We start from the raw sequence: 22,721 nt of genomic DNA on the forward strand, positions 1-22,721 counted from the left end.
TGTACTCCAGGTGGTCAGAGTCTGTAATTACATATAAAAATATTTAAAATCCTGTAAATAACCCCAGAGTGCTGTTAAAGTGTAGGAAACATCATGCCATGATGTTTTAAACATGTTTTTTGAGTCTGTGGGTGCGGTACTCCTTTAAATCTTTGCTTTTTAGAACAATTGTTCATTGTGGTTCCTAGAGAAAGGAACCACAGTGAATGATAGTTCTAAAAAACAAATATCCAATATGTAACAGAAACCCAATGTCATGCCTCTCAAACTGCTAGAGCCACAAATTTGAACAAAGCCTGAGAAGATGAAGGATAAAGGACCAACAATTGGAGCAGATTATAAATATTCTTATAAACGTAGAAAGGTGCTACAAAACAGGATTAGTGATAGCCTGGAGTTTCTGAAGGATATCGCAGGTAAAGGAAACACAATGAAGAACAGTCATTCTAAAAAAATTGTTAATATATTGAGCAGTTTGCACTTTTAAATGCTTATCAAGTGCCCGTTACATTACACTTGTTATTTTAGAATGTGTGCGCTATGGTCTGATGAGACCAAGGTTGAGCTTTTTGGCCGCAATTCCAAAAAGTATGTTTGGCACAAAAACAACACTTTGCATCACCAAAAGAACACCATCCCCACAGTGAAGCATGGTGGTGGCAGTGTCATGCTTTGGGATTGATTTTCTTCAGCTGGAATTGAGGCTTTAGTCAGTGTGGAGGGAATTATGAACAGTTCCAAATACCAGTCACTTTTGTCCCAAAACCTTCAGGTGTCTGCTAGAAAGCGGAAGATGAAGAGGAATTTCAACTTTCAACACAACACTGACCCCAAGTATACATGCAAATCAACAATCCCCAGAAAAAAAAATTAAAGTTTTGGAATGGCCCAGCCACAGCCCAGACCTAAATCCAATAGAAAATCTGTGGGGTGACCTGAAGAGGGCTGTGCACAAGAGATGCTCTTCAATCTGACAGATTTGGAGTGTTTTTGCAAGGAAGACTGGGCAAATATTGCCAAGTCAAGATGTACCATGTTCATAGACTCCTACCCAAGAAGGCTGAATGCTGTAATTAAAACAAAAGGAATTGTTTGTTTTTCGATTGAATTGTACAGGTTATAGGTCACATTAAAGGTGGGAAAATTTTTGAAGTGATTTATTGTGGCCTCATTTTTTATATCCCAAAAACCTGGCATTTTAACAGTGGTGCGTACACTTTTTATATTCACTGTACTTTCTAAACCAAAGTAAACCTGTTCTTTGTGTGTCCACCAACAAGCATATTTCACTACACTACTGTAAATAAGTGCACAAACTAACTGAAATACATTTTTTAACTAATCATGAAGTGCTGAATTCCATTCTCTAACTACTGATGGTGCAATGCAGATTTTTTTCCTAACTGTCTTCCACATCTTGGATATAACTCAGGATATAAAAGCCTATGTCTCTTCCGACCTTGCCAATCCAGCAGTATATGAAAAGTAAGCCTCGTTTTTTTCCATAAAAAAAATTCTTAAATTTCCCAGGCAAGTTGACACATATCACTTGACTACAAAGATACGGTAAGTGTATGACATGAGTTCTGTTCACAGGATTGTGTTGCAATCTAGTTTATCCATATCAACCAGCCACATCATCTGTCCTCATACCCTCAGTCAGCCTTGAACAGTAACGGACTATTATCCCTAAGGATATAACATCAATGGTGGTCACAGGTTAGGGCACCTTAAGGTTCAGTTACTCTTCTGCCAAGAAATACATTTTTGGAAGGTGGCACATCTGAAGAATGTCAGGTTAAACAAAGTAAAGTGCATACCGGCTCTGTATTTGGTTTGCCCAGTTATATACAATATTTAGGTTCTGGTTCTGATTTAGAGTTTGCTTCTCCTGTTTCTCTCGAAGGATTCGCTCAGCTAACAAGAAGTATGTCGCTGTGATGTGGTTGTACTGGTCTTCCTCCAGAGCACTAAATGAGAGAAAAGAAAATATTCACAGACTATTATAATAATAGAAAATGCAAAATAAAAAACATCTTTGCATGGTTCAGTGCCTATCACACATCTTAAAATCTTAAATGCCTGGTGACAACAGACACCTAGGTAATTCATGTTCAGGTGTGAACATTGGCACCTCTACAATGGCTACCATAAACAGAAGGACTAAAGAAATAGTATTTACATCTCCAGTCTGATTCAGACATCACAACAGATGGCCTAAACCCTGGAAATTTCATTAATCCATGCGCAGACAAATATGAGTACAATCAGATTAGAAAGAAAAACATCATAAAAGTAGAGAGATAGAGGGACCAATTCTATGCTATTTAGTGTGATTTTATCATGTAAGAGTTTCACTAAATAGAGGTGACTTCCCAATGGGTACAAAGGTAATAAAGCTTGAGCATTCAAAACGAATGAAGAAATCCAAGTAAAATGGGTTAAAACCTACAAAACATGTCTATCAGACAGCTCTCATACTACATGCTTAACTCCTTAACTGCAGAAAGATTGTCTGGTAGAGACAGCACTACAGTAATGTAACACTAATGGGGGTGCCAAGTATACACAGTACCACAGTAATGTACAACTAATGATGTGCAGGTATATACTCAGAACCACAGTGATGTACCACTAATAGGCGTGTCCAGAACACTGAGCACCACAATAATGTACAACTAATTATGTGCGGGTATACTCAGCACTTACATGATATACCACTAATGGGGGTAATACTCAGCACCACAGGAATGGACCACTTATGGGGGTGCCAAGTACACAGAGCACCACAGTAATGGACAACTAATGATGTGCAGGTATACTCAGCACTGCAGTGATATACCACTAATAGGTGTGTCAAGAATACTCAGCACTACAGTAATATACCACTAATGGGAGTGACCCATATACACACCACCACAGTAATGTACAACTAATGATGTGCAGGTATACTCAGCACTGCAGTGATATACTCATACTCATGACAGCCAGAGACTGAGCCTGGAAAACTTGGACCCAAACTAAACTACCAGCAAATCTGCAAAAGTATAAAGAACTAAGAAATAATACAAAACATTTATTGATAAAGATAAAGACTTCTACTATAACCCTCCAGCTGCCCTAAAATCAGATCCAAAAAAATTCTGGAATGCCATTAACCAAATACTTCATCCTGGTAATCCTACTTCATTAATCCATCTCCTGGCAAATCTCCCAAAAAGACTGCTAACACCTTCAATGCCTATTTCATTCAGTCAATAGCCAAACTTTTCAATCCTAATCTAAAATACTCCATTAACAATGTTCCAAATTGGTTGGAACCTCCACCCACAGCCAACTGTGCAAACTCTTTTTTCCTTAAAGCAGCCCCTACTGCTTACATCAAAACCCTTCTTTCCAAACTAAAAGCATGCCCGGTTTCTGTTGACAGTATCCCATCTTACTTTCTTCAGATAGCTGCTCCCTCTATTGCTTTGCCAGTATAATCAACCGTTCCATCTCTGAAGCTAAAGTACCTGCTATCTGAAACAATTCTACACCATACCTGTTCACAAAGTGGCAATTCCACAGAACTCTCAAATTTCAGACCAATAGCTATCCTCTCCCCTCTGTCTAAAGTCTTAGAAAAATGTATACATACACAAGTAATGCAATATCTTATACAGGGCATATGCCTCACTCCCGCTCAGCACGGTTTCAGACCCAAACATAGTACCGCTACAGCTCTACTTTCCTTTTTCAACACCATTTCTATAGCTAGAGATAATCATAAACGTATCTCATGCTTATTCCTTGACCTCCCAAAAGCCTTTGACACTGTCTCGCATCCTCTGCTACTGAATAAATTCTGATCTCAACTTCTCTACTACAACAATAGCATGATTCTCCAGCTATCTCACTGACCGACAGCAATCAGTAAGATGGCACTCCTCATTATCATCTCCCCTTCAAGTGAAAATGGGTGTTCCCCAAGGATCCATCCTTGGACCACTACTTTTCAATATCATCACCAACTCACTCTACTCCTCTTGTCCACAATCCTCATTAGTCCAATATGCAGATGACTCTACAGTTATCACCATTGCTCACTCACCCTCTGAACTTCTAACAGCTACTCAGTCTTCTTTCAACTGTGTTGAAACCTGGCTCACCAATAATCAGCTCATCCTTAATCCCCCGCCAAAAAAAACAGACTCTTACTCTTTCTCCCCAAAACTGTTATTCATATCAAATCTACTTTTCAAATAAAATCACCAAATCACACTCATAGTTGCTGACACTAGTACTAAACTCCTTGGTGTAACCATTGATAATCAGCTAAAATTTGACCTCCATATAAATAACTGTATCGGGAAAACCCATCAAAAACAAAGACTCTCTACAGAAATAAACATTTCTAACCCCTTGAATCTAGAACTACAATTGCACATGCTTATCTTTTGCCATGACTAACATACTGCTCCCAAATACTCACAAATCTTAACTCCACCTTACTTCGCAAACTTGAATCAACCTATAACAAAATAGCCAGATTTGCTGTACTACAAACCTACAAATCTCACCACTGTATCTCTCAAACATCTAAACTGGCTCGAACTACCACACCTCCTACTTCTCTCTTAGCTCCAAATTATACACTCCATTATTTATTCACCATCCTACTGTCCAGCACTAGGCACCATAATCTCCCACTATGTCCCATCCAGACCACTCAGGAGCTCCACCCAAAACCTTTTACAAATTTACAAGCCCAAGTCCAAAACAGGAGCCATTACATACAGCTACCATCCCTCTATTGCTTGGAACAAACTTCCACAAGAAGTTATATCACTTTCACATCCTAAAGAATTCAAACTAGTCACTAAAGAGTACTTAAAAAGTCACTGGATTTGTACCCGTTCTCAGTCTCTTTGAATATAACTTCAGTAAATAGCAAACCTAACTTCCTTTGTCTTACCATCATTTCTTCTCCTCTATACCAAAACATTTACAACTTAAACAAGTCTACTTCATCATTTTTTACCTCCTTTCCTCCTGCTGCAATATTCTTCATAACATTTTTATAGATAATTGTAAATGCATATATATGATAACTGTTCTACATGTTTTATTATGAATGATTATAATGTTAACCATGTTTGTAACGGTTATATATATTTTTTTGTAACTATGTTTTGGAGCTTTTCTCCACGGGCCTCTGCTGAAAATGGGCTTTTGCTCAGTTAGACAATCCAAGTTAACAAATGTAAAATAAATCAAATAGATAAATATACCACTAATGGGGGTAATACTCAGCACCACAGTAATATACCACTTACGGCGATGCCAAGTATACACACCACACATTAATGTACCAATAATGGGGTGCCGAGTATACTCAGTATCAGAGTAATGTACATTAATGGGGGTGCTAAGTAAACTTAACACAGTAATGCACCATCATCAATGATGAACATCTATACACAGTAATACACCACTAATATGGGTGCCAGGTTTACCCAGCACCACAGCAATGTACCACTAATGGACTTGACAAATATGCTTGGTTATACTGTATCTTTTTTAACTGCAAAGTCAGTAAGAAACCAATTTTTAAAATAAAACGTTTTCTCTTACTCAGAACATCAGTAAGATAATTATTTGGTTAGTTCAGTAAGTGTACTAACAAAATGACTAACTTGCAACTTCTCTTTAAAATTCTTAAAAAATTTACATAGACATATCCATGACTGAGGGTCAGTCTGTTGATCAAAACAAAGGACAGTTAAAGTGATCACAGTAAAAATGATCATTGTTGTGGCTTGGTAGTAGGTGGAATGAGGTTGCAGTCTCTGGTAGCTACAAGCTGAAATATGCTACTGTCATCATTCACTTTTACAAAAATCTGACATCAGAGGGCTACACAGAGGGTATCCGGTTATGATTAATTACTGGGCCACTATGCCTTTCACATTCTACACAATTGTACTTGCAAATGTGCAAAGAAAGTGGTTACCTTGTGTTACAGGGCAGGCTATGCATGAAACAAAAGAGCAATTACAGCATTTATGCAAAACAACCATTGGCATGGCTAGATTGGGAGAGAGGATAGGTAGATACATATATGCCTAAGACCAGTTTGTTTCACTTTTCTTACAATCAAGCATCAGAGGTGTACACAGAAGGTGGATGTCTTTTTGGATATAGGTGAGATGGATCTCTATCAGTTGATCGAAGTTTCAAAACTTTGAAGACTATATGGCCAAGACCATATATTCAAAGTTTTGAAACTTCAAATACTTTCTATTGAGATCAATGTACAGTGCAGAACTCAGGATTTGCTCTTTTCCTCACTGTAGTGCAATCTTGGAGTTGGTATACTTAAGTAGCAGGGGGTGCAAGGGGGGCTTGCCCCCTGCAAAACATACAGGTAAGTTGGTTTACTTAATTTTACTGTTTTTTTATTTTTATTTTGAAGTTTCATAACTTCAAAGATATGGTCTCAGTCATATGGTCTTCGAAGTTTTAAAACTTCAATCAACTGATAGGGATCCAGGTGAGACAGCATGCTGTGCTCGAAAGGAGAGAGCCAATTACCTGATCACTGCAGAATAAAAAAAAATATATGACTTGTTGGGTTGCATTGTACGTGTCTAACAGCAGCAAGCTGAGCTATGTTACTGTGGTATTATAAATTAGTTTAATTTTCTTCTCACTGAAGCCTTAGAGGTGTACAGAATGTGGGGGTTTTATATATTTTTTTTGGGGGGGGGGGGCACAGACAATGTATGAAAGAAAAGGCAGTTATAATATCACTTCAGAATGATTACTGATGATTTGTTGGGGCAGTATCCATCAAAGAGTAATGTGGTCATTACATGTACATAACTTTACAGCCAGATATGGTGTTCCCTTTTCAGAAGGTAAACAGCGTTTTGGACAGTATATGTGTATTTTGTACCCAAGTATTAGGACTTAATATTCTAAAGTATTAGGAGTCACTGAATTTTATTTTTTTACTGTAAACTCCCTTCCTTAGGGGAACCAGCATACGGCCACTTCTAGGCCTTTGTTGTTACTGTCTGGCACTATGCCCAGTTACTACCTAGGGGATATGGGAGCACTGCTTAAAACCAATGTTCAAAATATATGCACATCAAGTCTTCATTAGTCCAGAAGAAAAAATAGGTGATCCGACAAGTCAAATTTCTGTTAGTGCATATAGGGCATTGTGCTGGTATAAAAGATTTGAGGGAAGTACAATCCTTAGGGGTATAATTGGGCGGCCACGGTGGTGCAGTGGTTAGCATTGCCGCCTCACAGCAAGAGGTTCTCCGGTTCGATCCTCGGCTGGGGTGCCTTCTGTGCGGAGTCTGCATGTCCTCCCTGTGGTCGCGTGGGTTTCCTCCGGGTGCTCCGGTTTCCTCCCACATCCCAAAGACATGCTGCAGGTGGATTGGACACTCTAAATTGGCCCTAGGTGTGCATGTGAGTGTGCCTTCTTTGGAAGGTTGGGCGCCGAGCTGGCAACTCGACACCGTAAAACTCCACTGCCATTCAATGTGCGGACAAGGTGATCCGCTGTGGCGACCCCTAACCGGGAAAAGCCAAAAGAAGAAGAAGACAATCCTTAGGGGTATAATAGTTTATATTCAAGTATCTTATTAGAAGCCTAAGGATTTTTTTATTGCAAACTGTCTGTGGGGAACTGATATATAGCCTCTTAGAGGAAAATACACATCCTCAATCACAACCCATCTTAATTTAATCTCTTATGTAAAGAATCTAATCACTTTCACAAAAATATGGCCAAGAACTTTAGCATTAACAATTAATGATACTGGGTGACTAGTAAGTATCTGGAGAATGTGTGTTTTGAATTGCCTTAGGCATAAACACAATGACCCTTGCAAATGTCTACATTTGCAACCCCCCTCCGAAGTCTCATTGCTCCTATATATTTATTTATTGATTGATTGATTGGCATTTGGTCACTAAAACGAAAAGCAGCAGCGGATTAAGCATTATCAGACAAAACACTAGTACAAATGTAATTACAAAAGCATACAGTACATACAGTTTGCTAGTGGAATACATAAGGTACAATAAAGCATGAGGAGATGCCGGTGATGTAAAAATAAAAATAAATGATTAAATACAACAATCAGTATATACAGAAGTAATAGAAGTATAGCCTACTATGATAAGAAATAAAAATAAAATGATACAAGCCCACCTTAAAAGTGGGGAGAGGGCAGATGTTGAAAGGTATACATAGATAATATGATGAGAGGTGAGGTTAGCTTAGTAAGAATGTAATATATTTGTTAATATGGTACAGGTGAGGAGCATGGGCATAGCCATGAGTTATTGATCAATTCTTTGAGAGGGGATTTAAGTACATGGAGGGTAGATATAGAACTCCCTAATATATTCTCCATGAAACCACTCCTGAACTAAACCGGATACTAAAATGCACATTTATTTGCATCCTAACACTTATGTGCTAGTAACATCTCTCACCACTGTACTAACATGGTTATAATATGACATCTATGTCAACAGCTACAGTGTCTAACTGTACTGCCAGAAACTTTTCCAGTCTGCTGCCCTGTGCAAATTTTGTTCCTAGAAAAGTTCTGTTATCTATCAGTAAATCAATCATTTCTTGTTAACAAAATTTTCTTTGATTACCTGTGGTGTGCCAAAGTATGGCGGTCAAAAATATTTTTAACTCTTATGTTAAAAACAGCTTGCTCTTGTCTATCCATGGGTGTTTCATTCTCTTTATTCATTAAGTATCTGAAGAAATTACAGCTGCCATAGTTGAATCAATAGAAACACTAATTTTCAACTGTGCTCCCTCTGTTGACCCCCCCCCCCCATTATCACCCATCCACTACCATTATCCTCTCTCATAAATTCTGCCTTCAGGCATAGTTTTTTATTCTAACCATAACTATAATGCTTCCTTTATTTCCCCCTTTTACTGAACTTCAAATAGCACTCTCCAGTGTATGCCTTCAGTTTTAACAATTTCATATTATTTAATTTAACTTCATTGAAATCAAATGACCCATCCATTTCCTCAATACACTTTTCTCAGGATCCTGAGAATACTGCCATACTTTATTTACTTTCCATTAGAAGCTCATTTTCACCTGGGGGTTACAAACAAGTAGTAGGTCTTGGTCAGAGATGTGGAGTGATCTAATTGGAGAGTAGTGGCATGTAAGAGGTGATATGATTGGACAGCAGAAAGGTTGCTATAGGACAGAGTGTATAATCTGAAGCTGAGAGAGGAGAAGCAGATGAGGTAGTTCAAGCCAGTTTAAGTGAGACACGGTGATGGGATTTGTACGTGTGTTGTGCTGAGAATCTAGCTACCTTGTTATAGGTTGAGTCTAGTTTAACTAGGAGTGTGGCGTTAAGGTTTGTGAGAATTTGAGAACTGTACAGTAGGCTGGGTAGGAGGTATGAGAGAGGGTTGCTTTAGCTTTGGAAGTAAGAAACTTTTTGTTTCTGTATAGAAGGCCTTGTTTCTGATGGGTCTTCCTGATACAATTGTTAATGTGTAAGTCAAATTTAAGTTGATCATCTATAGTGAAGCTTAAGAATTTGGTACTAGGTTCTGCTACTATTGGAGTGTTATTGAGAGACAGTATAGAGAAGATAGATTTAAGATGGTTAATATTTTTTGGGAGAAAGAGCAAGAGTTTGTTTTTTGGAGTTCAGAGTTAGTTGGTTACTGGTGAGCCAGGTTTCCACTTATGTAAAGGCAGCCTGAGTAGCAGAGAGGAGATTGACGGGAGAGTCAGATATAGTGATCTCTGTAGTATCATCTGCATATTTTACAAGGGAAAACTGAGGGGAAGAAGTGTAGAGTAGATTGGTAAAAATATTAAATGGTAACGGGCCCAGTATAGATCCTTGTGCAACACCCATTTTTACAGGGAAAGAAGGGGAAAGTGCAGAGAGCCATCTCGCTGACTGTAGTCAATCAGTGAGATAGCTGGAAACACAGTGACAGTAGCAGGGTAGAAGTTTAGATTAGTCAGGAGTAGTGAGTGAGAGAGAGTGCCAAAGGCTTTTGAGAGTTTAAGAAATAAGCAGAAGGCAACTTTGCTATTATCTTGAGCCAGGAAAACGTGTTGGAAAGGAGATAAGGGCAGTGGTTGTACTGTGTTTAGGGTGGAATCCACGATGAGTGGGAGTGAGCAGGTTTTCCTGTAATAGGTGTTGTAGAGTTGGCTTGTGTATGCATTTTTCAAGTACTTTAGACAGAGGTAACAGAATGGCTATGGGTATGAATTAAGAGATTTCTTGGGAGTTACCTCCTTTATGGATAGGTAGTGTGTAAAATTATTTCCAGACAGATGGAACATTTGACTCAGAGATAGAGCAGTTAATCAAGATGGATACAGGGAAAGCAAGAGCATCAGCTGCTTGCTGGAGGAAGCAGGGAAGAATGTTATCAGCTGAAGTAGAGCACAGTTTTCATTTGGTGAGTAGAGATTTGATACAAACAGTGGATACAGGTCTGAGGAAAAAAGTATTGGAGGAGTTAGAGGTAGGGGACGGGACAAAGGTTAGTTGAAGTGGGGGTGGTGTTAATCATCTTGGATATGTATTCAATAAAAAAAGGTGTTAAAGATGAAGGCAGTTTCTTCAGGTGTCCTATTTGGGTGGAGATTAGAGGAGGAAGGGTTGCCAGGATGCAGTATTTGGTTGACTGAGTTCCAAAATTTTTTGGGATTAGATTTTAGTCTATAGGAGGGTTAAAGTAGAAATCCTTTGTCTTTAGCAATGTGTTTTTGTCAGGTTTCTAAATTCTTTGTACTTTTGCAAGTCAGAAGGGAGCTTCTCAGCCAGGTTTTCCACACCCTGTCTCTTTCTCATTAGGGTGCAGGTAGCCTTGGTGAGCATGGGGATATTTTCGATTTTATTCTTACTGTGCAGAGAGGCACAAGGGAATTGAGTATTTTAAGAAAGATAGAGGTGAATGGATAAGACTGCTTCATCAAGGGGAAGTTCACTAAGATGGTTCCAATTAATTCTTGAGAGAAGGGTTTTAAAGGTGTCAGGGCAGAAGTTAGATAGTTTACGACAAGTAATATATCTATGCAATCTGGTGAAGTGGGGAGTAAATCGAAGAACTTTTATTGGTGAGTGATCACTAAGAGAGTTGGGTAGGGTTTCTGGGTTATGATATGTGGAGGGGTCAGATACAAGTATCCAATCAAAGTACTAGGGATGCGTGAATTGTTGGAGTGGGTGGGTTCTGATATTAATTGTGTAAAGCCATGTAGGTTAATGCAAGAAGTAGTTAGGGACATTTAGAGTTAGCCAATTTTTATTATTATCACAGAGGTTAATGGTTTCATTTGGACAGTGTTCGGATAGGTATGAGAGAAAGTTTTCCAATAGGGGAATATTGTCGCCTGGAGATATGTAGATGGCTACTACAGTGATGGTAGAGTAGTTATTAAGTTTAAAGTTAGCTGCCAGGATTTCAGCTGGAGGGAAAGATGGGATTGGTTCCTTAAGACTAGTAAGGGTTAGATGACTGGAATAGACAATGGCAACTCCATCCTTTTTTTTTTTATGGTGATCAAAGCGAAGTATATTACAACCTGGAGAAAAATATCTCTATCAGGGATTAATGGTTTCAGCCATGTCTCTGTTAGGGTGATTACATCAGGGATATCGTTAGTAATGCATTCATGGAGTTCACTAACTTTATTCACTATACTTCTAATGTTCATTAAGCAGAATGAGATTTGTTTTTTGGCAGGGTAGGGACCTGTTGGCTGGGAGGGTAGAGTTAATGGAGGAGAAGGCAGAGATAGGTCCTGGGTTAGGATGAATATCACCAGATAGAAATAGGGCCACAGAAAGGAAGTGGAACTTGTGTTTGTATGGATAGTAGCAGAAGTTTTTTTTGTTTTAGCTTTAGAATAGCTAGTGTAGGAGGAAGGAATTTTGATTTTAGGAAGAGGTATATTTAGAGGGAAGATAGATGATGAGATGTCAATAGACTGCTATGGATGAGAGAAAACATAAGCTTAAGAATTCTTAAGAATTTGCAGGGCCATTATGCACTTGGAGTTAAATAGGGCTGAAAGAAGGACAGACAGAAAAGGAGGAGTAATGGAGGCAGGTAGAGTATAGAATAGGTTGAAATGGTCATATTAAAAGTAAAGAGGAACCAATTGTTTAATGAGAAAAGTGGCAGAGTGTAAGGAAGGTAGATCTGAGCATGTAACCAGTAGGGGGAGTTGATGCAAGTGAGGTGAAATAGGAGCTATAGAAATTCAAGTATAGCAGGTGTGGGAGAGGGAAGGGGAGGAACTTGGGGATTATTCTGGAAGACAGGAAGAGGTGGGACTTTGGGTGTGGGAGTATCAGAGGGTTAAGTATAAAGGAAATGATATGGGGTGGGAGGGAATGGGGGGTGTGAAGGGGAGTGAAGTGAGCCAGAGCGTAGCGAGGGCGAACGGAGCAGGGCTAGCACCAAGTCTCAACCACTGAAGAAATAATCAGTTACTGAACAGAAAGAGCTGTAGAGGAGTAGGGAGTCAAGCTAGAAGGGAAGCCCTGTGAGGGTACAATTTAGCAGAGAAAGCACAGTTAGCCAATACCATCAGATATACATGTATTTAGAGTGGAAAGGGAAATAAAAGATGACAAGGAAAAGAAAGATGTAAGCAAAAGACTGAATGTGTCATAGCGGAGGTCACTAAAAAGGCTGGGGAAAGAAAAAAAGACTAGAAACTGGGTTAGGGCTAAAAAAAAAAAAAAAAAAAAAGACAAATGAAAGAGTTAGAGTGAAAGGGGGGGGGGGGTTGAAAACTGGCAACCCTGGTAGGGCGCAAACACAAACCACCAAACAGGGACAAGGCTGTTTTAATCTTATCAGTTGTCCGTCAAATACACATACTTTTAAAAGTTGCAGGGAGTTGCTTTGTTCAGCGATGCACAGGACCACAATTTTAAAGAGCTGCAAGAGGCATCAGACGTCCAAGGAAAGCTGATTCAGAGGCCGTTAGAGCAATAGAGGGTAAAGGTTGAAGTGAGGATACTACAGACAGGGTCACACAGCAGCAGGGACTAAGAGGTAAGGATTTAAAAATCCTTGCACAAGTACAGACAATGCCCAGCAGGCTTGATAGGCTTATAGACAGAAAGGAGTTTCTGATCACTGGATTGCAATGACCAACTAGAACATAGCTGTGCAGAATGGTTTAGTGCTGGACAGGCAGATGGATGCTGGATAATGTTACAGGTGGCAAGAAGCTGTGTATATGGTTAGTTGATGAAGCAGTTCAAACCTATTTAGGCTTTTTAGTGCTGTAACAGTGGTGGGTTCTGAAAGGGGTATTTTCTGCAAATTTAGCAACTTTGTTATAGCAATGTTCTAGTTTTAATTTTTATGAAACCTGGAGGTTAGTAAGGATGGCACTGTAGCTTTAGTTGTGTTAGTGAGAAAAGTTTTTTGCTCTGTAAAGCATCCCTAGTTTTTGATGCGTTTTTCTTATGCAATTTTGTATATGCAGGTCAAATGTAAGATTTTCATCCACTATCACCCCTGAATTTTTTATGAGAAGTAACTTCAATGGTTGAATTATTAAGAGAGAAGACTTCAATTTTTTTTTCATGAGAGAGGAAGTTGGGGAAAAGTAGTAGTTTGGTCTTTTTTGGGTTGAGCATGAATTGTGAGTTATAAAGCCATGTTTTAGTGGCTGTTAAAGCTTGAGTAATTTTTTGGAGGTGTACCATGTTTTCACATGTTCAAATGACAATGGAATTATCTATGTATTATGTTAAGGTGGCCTGTTGTGTGGATGTGTAGAGGGTGTTGGTGAAAATGTTAATGAGGTGGGGATCAAGAACAGAGCCTTGTGGTACACAGGTGGTGAGTGGGAGGTAAGGAAAGTGTGTGGACTGCCATTTTATTTACTAATACCTACCAGACAGGTAGCTTTTGAACCACAGAAGGGTGGGAAAGACTTAGTGAGGACATTTGAAGTGTACATTTGCTGTGACAAACTGTGCTGAAGGCTTTAGACAAGTCTAGAAATAAGGAGGACACTAATTTGCTGTTATCTCCAGATTTATTGACAGCATCTACATAAGTTAGAAGGGCAGTGCTATGGGAAGGACAGAAGTCATGTTGTGTAGGGGATAGGAGTTATTCCTGCATGAAATATTTCTGAATACATTTTTTTTCAAGTATTTTGGTGAGGGGAGACAAGACTTTATAAAGGAGGAAATTCAACAGACATAACTTTAGACCTATAGCAGACAGATAATGTGTGACATTTTCCAGAACGAGGGAATGGGGATTCCTGGATTGACCTATTTATAAGAATTGAGACAGGATAGGCAATGCTACTAGCTGCTGTTTTGAAGCACTCGCTTGAGAGGTCATCAGCTGAAGAACAGCACTGTTTAAAGTTTAAGACTGGTTTTATATAACATGTAGGCACAGGTTTCAAGGGGAAAGTGGATGTGATGATGTGGCTGTTTGGCAGGGTTAGGATTAGATGTTGAGGAATCTTTGGTTACAGATGCTATAGTATACATAAAATAAGAGTTGAACTGTACTGCAGTTTTGAGTGGAGTTACCCATTTTTTTTAGGTTTGTGTTTAGTATTATTCTGAGAGTTATTATAACTGATAGCAATTAGTTTATAGCTAGTACAGAGCAATTAACAAAGAGGTAAAAAGTAAAGCAGGTTTTCTGTCATTTCCTGAGGCTAAATAACTGGCATATGCAGTACAGTCTACTCGTCAAGAAAAAGGGACTGTGGCCACCTTAATAAGAGGTCCCTAGAGTGCACAGACTATTTCACAGAGACTTTCAATCATAGAGCAGGCATATATCTGACTGATTAAAGTTAATACACAGCAAGGCTCTTCATGTTAAATGTGCTTACTTTATACAGTGACAAAATTCTCAGTAAACTTGTAGGAGTAGGGGCTTTTGGCAGAGCTCCTGCAGTATCGACATCAGATGTAGTGATCGCAGGCTCTAAAATGAAAGAAAGAGGAAAAACTCTACTAAACTGTAATATTATATTGAGGCAATAAAGTTGGTACTTATACAAAAAAAGAGATGGAGGAAGGACAACAATAAGTCACAGCAAGAGAATGGGAAGTATAAGAGTACAGTGATGGTAAGAAAGTTAAAGAACGAATGCTCAAAGTAGTTTTAGTAGGAAGTATACTGCTAGAGAACCACAGTAACACAGTGTGTGTATATATATATATATATATATATATATATATATATATATATATATATATATATATATATATATAAAAAGTCCCAAACAAGTCGGTGCACGTATTTCTTGCTGTGCGCGGACCATCCACTGCTATACAGCCCATCAATACACCACCAAACAAAGTCCAGCACTCGCTAATGTTTCCGAACTGGAAATTAAATAAAGAAAGCCAAGTTGGATATAAAGGCTTTATTTCGCCTCACAGTCTGCCCCACAGACCGGTTTCGCTTTCACAAAGCGTCATCAGTGTGTCATATGATGGCACCAATACGTACAATATATAAGGAAATGATTAATAACACAACCTATATGTATATATATATATAGATGGCACTATACTGATAAACACAATATAAAACCATTACTTGGTAAACATTCATGGTATTAAAAACAACAAACTGGAACAAATACATCTCGACTTTAGAAGTAAATCAGTAAGTATTCAATTCAAACAGAAAATGTAACCATTTATTGCCATTAAAAGCTCAACAAAAACATAAGCAGTTAAGCACTTTTGTCCTAGGTCAGGACTTTTTCAAAACTGTTCACCTTAGTGACGTAACAAATTATATACACTGTTCCACCCAATCACAAAGGAATATGTTCAAACATACCAAAACTAATGAATATAAAGAAAAATGTTAAAGTTGCCTTAACTTGTGTAAATACTATTACAATCTAAACATCTAATCAATGTATTGTTGTTTATACTTCAAAATGGGAAGAGTGGCGCAGTAATCATTAATGCCTTGAAAGGTGTGTGCATCTAAACATGAGATTTTGTTTGTTTAAATGCTCTTTCCATGGTCTACCCTGTTCTAAAATTTTCATTTTTTTTCTAAAATGAAAAATACAAAATTTTTAAATTCTTTCATAATTTAAAATGTTTGTACAAGGCACTATTGGAGTTGCATCTCTTAATATCAAGACAAAGCTCATATTTGCATTTCTTTAACTGACATTCGGTCTTTCCAAAACAGAATGCATCACAAGAAATACAGTGATTTAAGCAGTTTGTCTTGGTATTGGAATCAAACATACCAGGACAACTCCTCTTTTGAAACTAGTTTTAGGTTCAAAACCTACATTTTTCCTAAACGTTCCTCCGACAAAACTTATTTTCCAATTCTTAAGTAATATTTCTCTGATCAGATTTGCTTCATTTGAAAATGTACAAATAAAGAATTTTATTCTTATTCCTCAGTGAAAAAGACTTATCTAACAGATAGTTGGAACTTCTGTTAGAATAAACAAGTTCTCTGCATTCATGTATAACTTGTAACCCCTTACCAAAAACGTCTGTTCTAGCTTCTGGGTTTCTTTCTCAAATAAAACATTGTCAGAGATCATTCTCTACTTTCAAATCATCTGCCCCTTAATAATAGCTTTCTTCAGAAAAAATGGGTGACTGCTCAATCAATGCGAGTAACTACTGGAAAATATTGGCTATCTATAATCCGTTGACTGTTATGCCCTCAAAACTTTGTCTTTATACAAAATAATATCTAAAAAAGGAATACTTTCCTTAGAACATTCATAAGAAAATTTCAAAAAAATTGGTAGAATGACTTAGCTTTGAAAAAATTAATCTAAAGTTAACTTGTCACCTGACCATAGAGAAAATGTCATTTTGGTACCTTGCATTCATTTTAATGTGCAAATAAAATTCATACTAAATTGGCATTGAGTGGCACTATGGCTGCACCCATTGCTATGCCTCATTTTTACCTAAAATATTCCCCTTCAAAAAACAAAGTTAGACTTCAAAACAATGTCCATAAATATTTCAATAATGGTCAAATCATTACTGTCTAGCCAAGGACATTTAATGGCTGCTTGAATGAACCAATCCATTTGTTCTTTTGGGGAATAACAGTATATAGACACTTGATGTCCACGGTGATGAAATAACTATCCTCAATATACTGGGTTTCTCTAATTATATGTAAAAATGCCACGAGTCTTTCAAAAGGTAAGGAAAAATATCCAAAGAAGTTGCATCAAACAAAACTTGATTATGAATGGGGCAAAGTTTATCCAATGCCTCATCACAATAAATTATGCTTGAATTCCAACATTTTTTGTGAAAGAATGCAGACACTGAGACTGTAAATCGAGGGAGGATTGATGAAGTTTTTTTTGTGGCATTCTCAGTTCGCAGACCAGACAGATCAGCCAATCAGCAGAGGAACCAGGACTGGCACCACAAGAGGCAGCCAATCATATAGTTTTGGTTCAACATGAACAATTGGAAGAAACCTCTTGTTAAAATTACTTTCTTTTGGTTAATGTATTCCAACTCAACATATGGTAGACTTGAGGGAGAATTTTTCGATTTTTTATTACAGTGATTTACAAGTAGACGAAATGCACCTCAGTTTCAAAAAGATTTCACATTCATTCCCACTGGTCATTCTAGTATAGCTTCTTCATTCCCACTGGTCATTCTAGTATAACTCTTTACTTTAATTTATAAGTTTTTAAGGTGCTTTAACCCCACACTTCCAGCATTTCTACAGGGGTTTAATAACAATGTTGAAAGTGACTTTAGACAACTTTGTAATAACCATTCTCTTAACAAATGCAATAACTTGACCAAAAATGAGAGATTTGAACTGCCTCACAGCAAGAGGTTCTCCGGTTCAATTCTCGGATGGGGTGCCTTCTGTGCGGAGTCTGCATGTCCTCCCTGTGGTCGCGTGGGTTCCCTCCAGTGCTCCGGTTTCCTCCCACATCCCAAAGACATGCAGTAGTAAGACTGAACTCTACATTGGACCTACGTGTGAGTGTGTGCATGTGTGTGCCTTCTGTGGAAGGTTGGGCGCCGACTCAACACTGTTAAAACTCCACTGCCAATCATGAGTGGACAGATGATCCGCTGTGGCGACCCCGAACCGGGAAAAAGCCGAAAGAAGAACTATGTAAACTTTCTCGAGATAAATCTTTAAGATTCATGAAACCAGATAAAGGAGGATTAGTTATCATGAATCCTATAGATTATTCTACCAAGATGTCTGCTTTACTGAATGACACCTCAACCTATGAGAGAATTTCTCAGCGTTATACATATTGTGTATGTTAAAAAAAGGTATCTTTTAGAAGATTTATTGCAAAACAAAATTAAGCAACAGACTTTTCAGTTTTTAAATGTTTTTTTCTCCCCGAGTTTCAGCTATTTTTGGGGGTTCCTATCAGAAGAGCGAATGCTTAAATAAGCGAATGTTCTTATATGAAACTTTAAAACACGAAACCTGAAAATGTCGAAGGCATGGAACATCGATTTTTTTTCCCAGGGAAAAAAAAAAATCAATGGGCCGTTCTCCGGACTTTGCTGTTTTCTCCGCTGTGGTGTGATCTCGGAGTTGTTATACTTAAGTTGGGGGGTGTGGGGGGCTAACCCCACTACTTTATTTTGTCTGTACATTGTTTTTTTCTTTTTTCTTGTGATAGATGCATTTTTGGTATACCCAAAACTCAGTGATTTGCAGCCCTCCCCTTTAGACTGATAGTATCAGCAAGGGGCTCTGTCACAGAGCCATTAGCTGTCTTTCTTGACAGGAAATTAAGAGGAGCTTTGGATATTTTTCCTTACCTTTTGAAAGACTCATAGCATTTTTACATCTAATCAATGAGACCCAGTATACTGAAGGCAGTTATTTCATCACCGTGGAAATCAAGAGTTCATATACTGTTATTCCCCACAAAGAATGATTTTCCAGTCATTCAATGTCCTTGGCTAAATAGTAATGATCTGAACATTACTGAAATATTTATGGACATTGTTTTGAGGTATAACTTTATGGTTTTTGAAGAATATTTTAGGCAAAAATCAGGTGCTGGGTGCGGCTGTAGCGCCACTCTATGCCAACTTTGTACTGACAGAATGGGAGGTTATGTATGTATTTTACAGTAAATTTTATTAACACATTAAAATGTTTGCTAGTTACCAAGACATTTTGGTAGTGGTGCTGCGGTAGTGTTGTCGCCTCACAGCAAGACGTTGTCCCGTTCGATTCTCATCTAGAGAGTCTTTTGTGTTAAGGCATGCGTGAATGGGTGTGCCTTCGTTGAAGGTTGTGCATCAGGAGTGGTAACTCGGCACGTAAAAATCCACTACCAAACATTAGCAGACCACAGTTCCACTGTGGCAACCCGTAACCGGGATAAGCCGAAAGACGCAACAAGTCAGGTGATAAGTTAACTTTAGATGAATTTTTCAAAGCTTTTAATCATTCTACCATTATGAATGTTCTACGGAAAGTAGTATTCATGTTTATATGTTATTTTGTATAAAAGCAATGTTTTGAGAGCATATTTCAGTTTATAGAAAACTGACATTTTCCAATAGTTAATTGTATTGGCCCAGCAGTCATCCATTTTATTTTCAGAAGAAAGCTATTATTATGGGGAGATGATTATAATTTCGAGCATAATCTCCGACAATGTTTTATTTCAGAAAGAAGCCCAGAAACTAAAACAGATGTTTTTGGTAAGAGTTACCCAAGTAAACTTATGCACAAATGCAGAGAACGTGTTTATTATAAGAGAATTTCAAACTATCAGCCCATTCTGTTAGATAAGTCTTTTTCACTGAGGAATAAGAATACTGCCAACATTAGTAAAGCCGTTATTTGTACATTTACAAATGAAGCTTATCAGATGAGAGGAATATTAGTTAAGAAATAGAAAAGAAGTTTTTCGGCGGAACTTTTAGTAAAATTGGCTTTTGAACCAAAAATGTTTTTAAAAAGAGGAATTAATATTAAACACAGCTTAGAGTCTCTGCCCAGAATACTTGATGCTACAAAATCTAAAATGAACGAATATGGTATGTGCAAACTTTGTCGCTATATATAGGACACTAAAAGCACCTTTGTTAAGAACTACCACAGAAGTTTAAGTTGTCCTGGTAAGTTTGATTCCAATACCAAGGCAATTGTTTATTTAAGTCAACATATCTATTGTGATGCATTTTATCTCAGTAAGACTGAACATCAGTTAAAGAAATGCATCTATGAGCACTGTCATGATATTAAGAGAGGCAACTCCAATAGCACCTTGTACAAACATTCTAAATTATGTAAGAATTTTAAAAAGTTTATATTTTTCATTTTGGAAAACAAAATTATATTTTAGAACAAGGTGAACCACTGAAAGAGCACTTAAACAAATGAGAGCTCATTTAGCAATTATGTTTAGATGTGCACACCTTTCCAGGCATTAACGATTACTGCTCCATTGTTCCCATTTTAAAGTATAAACAACAATACATTGATTAGAATTTTAAATTGTAATAGTATTTACACAAGTTAATGTAGCAATTCTTTAACATATTGGTTTGTTTTTTTTATTGGTTAGTTTTGGTATGTTTGAACATATTCCTTTGTGATTGGGTGGAACAGTACATATAATTTGTTGCATCACTGAGATGAGCAGTTTTGAAAAGTCCTGACCTAGGATGTAAGCACTTAACTGCTTATGTTTTTGTTGTGCTTTTATGGCAATTAACGATTGCAATTTATGTTCAAATTGAGTACTTGTTGATTTACATCTAAGGTAGAGGTGTGTTTGTTTCAATTTGTTGTTTTCCATCTCTTGGGTTTCCTTGGACTTTTTTGGTTACTGGTCTTTGTTCCATTCATAGGATTAACCAGTACATCAAAACAGTGTTTCATATAGACGTATATAGATATGGACCTACTTCATTTAGTTGACTTACCATAATGTTGAATGTCAAAACATCAAGAGCATAATGTCAAAAACTCAGAACACTGAAAAGTTATAACATTGATTCCCAAAACACTGAATTTCTCAAAACATGTGTTATGATACAATACCTTCAACTTAAAGATTACCATGTGCAACACATACCCCAATAATGCTACAGCAGGGGGCAAGCCCCCCTGCACCCCCACACCCCCTGCAACTTATAAATACATCAACTCCAATATCATACTACAGTGGAGGAAAGGTACATACAACATATCCAAACAATTGCTAAAATATGTGCCTGCACCTTCAGAAAACACACAAACTACCAACACAAATACATCCACTACTATTTACTTTTCCAGACCCGCAAAGCAGACACGCAGAACCTCCTTTCCAAAAATAAATCCTACCATAAATAAATCTTACTAATGCTTTTCTTTAAAACTTCTACTACAAACCCTGAAAAATTCTGTTCACCATAAAATGTAATGTCTGCATGTCTCTTTACCACACTTCACGACTTTGTAAACCAGTACAGCAGTATTCATACCCAACAGACAAACAAGAAATGTTACCATTTTTGATGTTTTGCGAGTTGATGTTATGACTTTTCAGTGTTCTGAGTTTTTGACATTATGGTATCGACATTTTGGCATTCAACATTATGGTAAGTCAACCAAATGAAGTAGATTTATATATATATATATATATATATATATATATATATATATATATATATGTATGTACATGTATATATATATATATATATATATATATATATATATATATATATATGTAGAAGGGAAAAACATGTTCAGCATAAGTAAAGCTTATTCAGTATGAATGAAATTGTTACAAATATAAACATACTACCAAAGTCGTTTCACTGTTTTACACAATCTTAGAACAAATAGAAGTGTAATAACATATGACACATACATGCCCAATAAAGGAAGACAGTGACTGAATATAATAGCAGAAAACACTGAGGGGATACTTAGCAGTACATTCTACTACAGGGACAATCCCACCCTCAGGATAAGAATAAGGATGCCCACCTTACAACATGAGGGCATAATTATAACAAAAAAATGCAAAATAAAAGAAACCTGTGCACTTGATCTTTAAGGTGTTTAACTCAAACACAAGATTTGATTCTTATCTTTGGGTTGGGAAATTTTGCTAGTCTTAAAATGGCCCATGACCTATGACATTGGTGTCAGGATGTGCAACATTCTCAGATGTGTTACCTGTGCTACTGGTGAGCACAATGAGAAAAAAGTGGAGCATTACTCATGATAATTGTCTGAGAACAAGAAGAATGTTTGAGGATGGCAAGAGGACAGACAGCAATGAAAGAAAAATTGTGCTGTGATGTAATTTATATAGATTAAGCTTCATCATTTGACAGTCATATACAAAACAGTGATCAATTGATTATAACAAGTATTGATGCAGTCTTGATAGATGGGCAGCTGCATGGTTTACAAACAGGACATAGCAAATATACAGCAATTGGGCAGGTGGAATTTGAGGTCACAGTCAGGGTGTTCCAACGGGTTCTATCCACAGCCCATACTTATTTAGATTATGGGCCAGATTCAGGAAGGCTTACACGGAGTTTAAGAGTAGTGTAAGCCTCCGTGTAAGCCTCCTGATTCAGCAACAGCCCAAATCTCCGTGTAAGAGACAGCTAACACGTCTCTTACACGGAGTGGGCGTGGAAATGCTCAATACCTC

General features: G+C 37.6%; 1 protein-coding gene across 1 annotated transcript in view; it reads right to left on the reverse strand.

Annotated features, from left to right (window-relative positions):
• The window catches only part of LOC122809609, a 462,513-nt gene that overhangs the window by 86,272 nt on the left and 353,520 nt on the right, over positions 1 to 22,721 (reverse strand). Inside the window, exon 4 of the mRNA XM_044081235.1 lies at positions 1,821 to 1,970. Coding sequence (XP_043937170.1) covers positions 1,821 to 1,970 — 150 coding nt within the window. The remainder of the gene's footprint in view (positions 1 to 1,820; positions 1,971 to 22,721) is intronic.

This window comes from Protopterus annectens, chromosome 8.part0 (assembly GCF_019279795.1).
Source record: "Protopterus annectens isolate FY-2018-M chromosome 8.part0, PAN1.0, whole genome shotgun sequence".
Taxonomy (NCBI): domain Eukaryota; kingdom Metazoa; phylum Chordata; order Ceratodontiformes; family Protopteridae; genus Protopterus; species Protopterus annectens.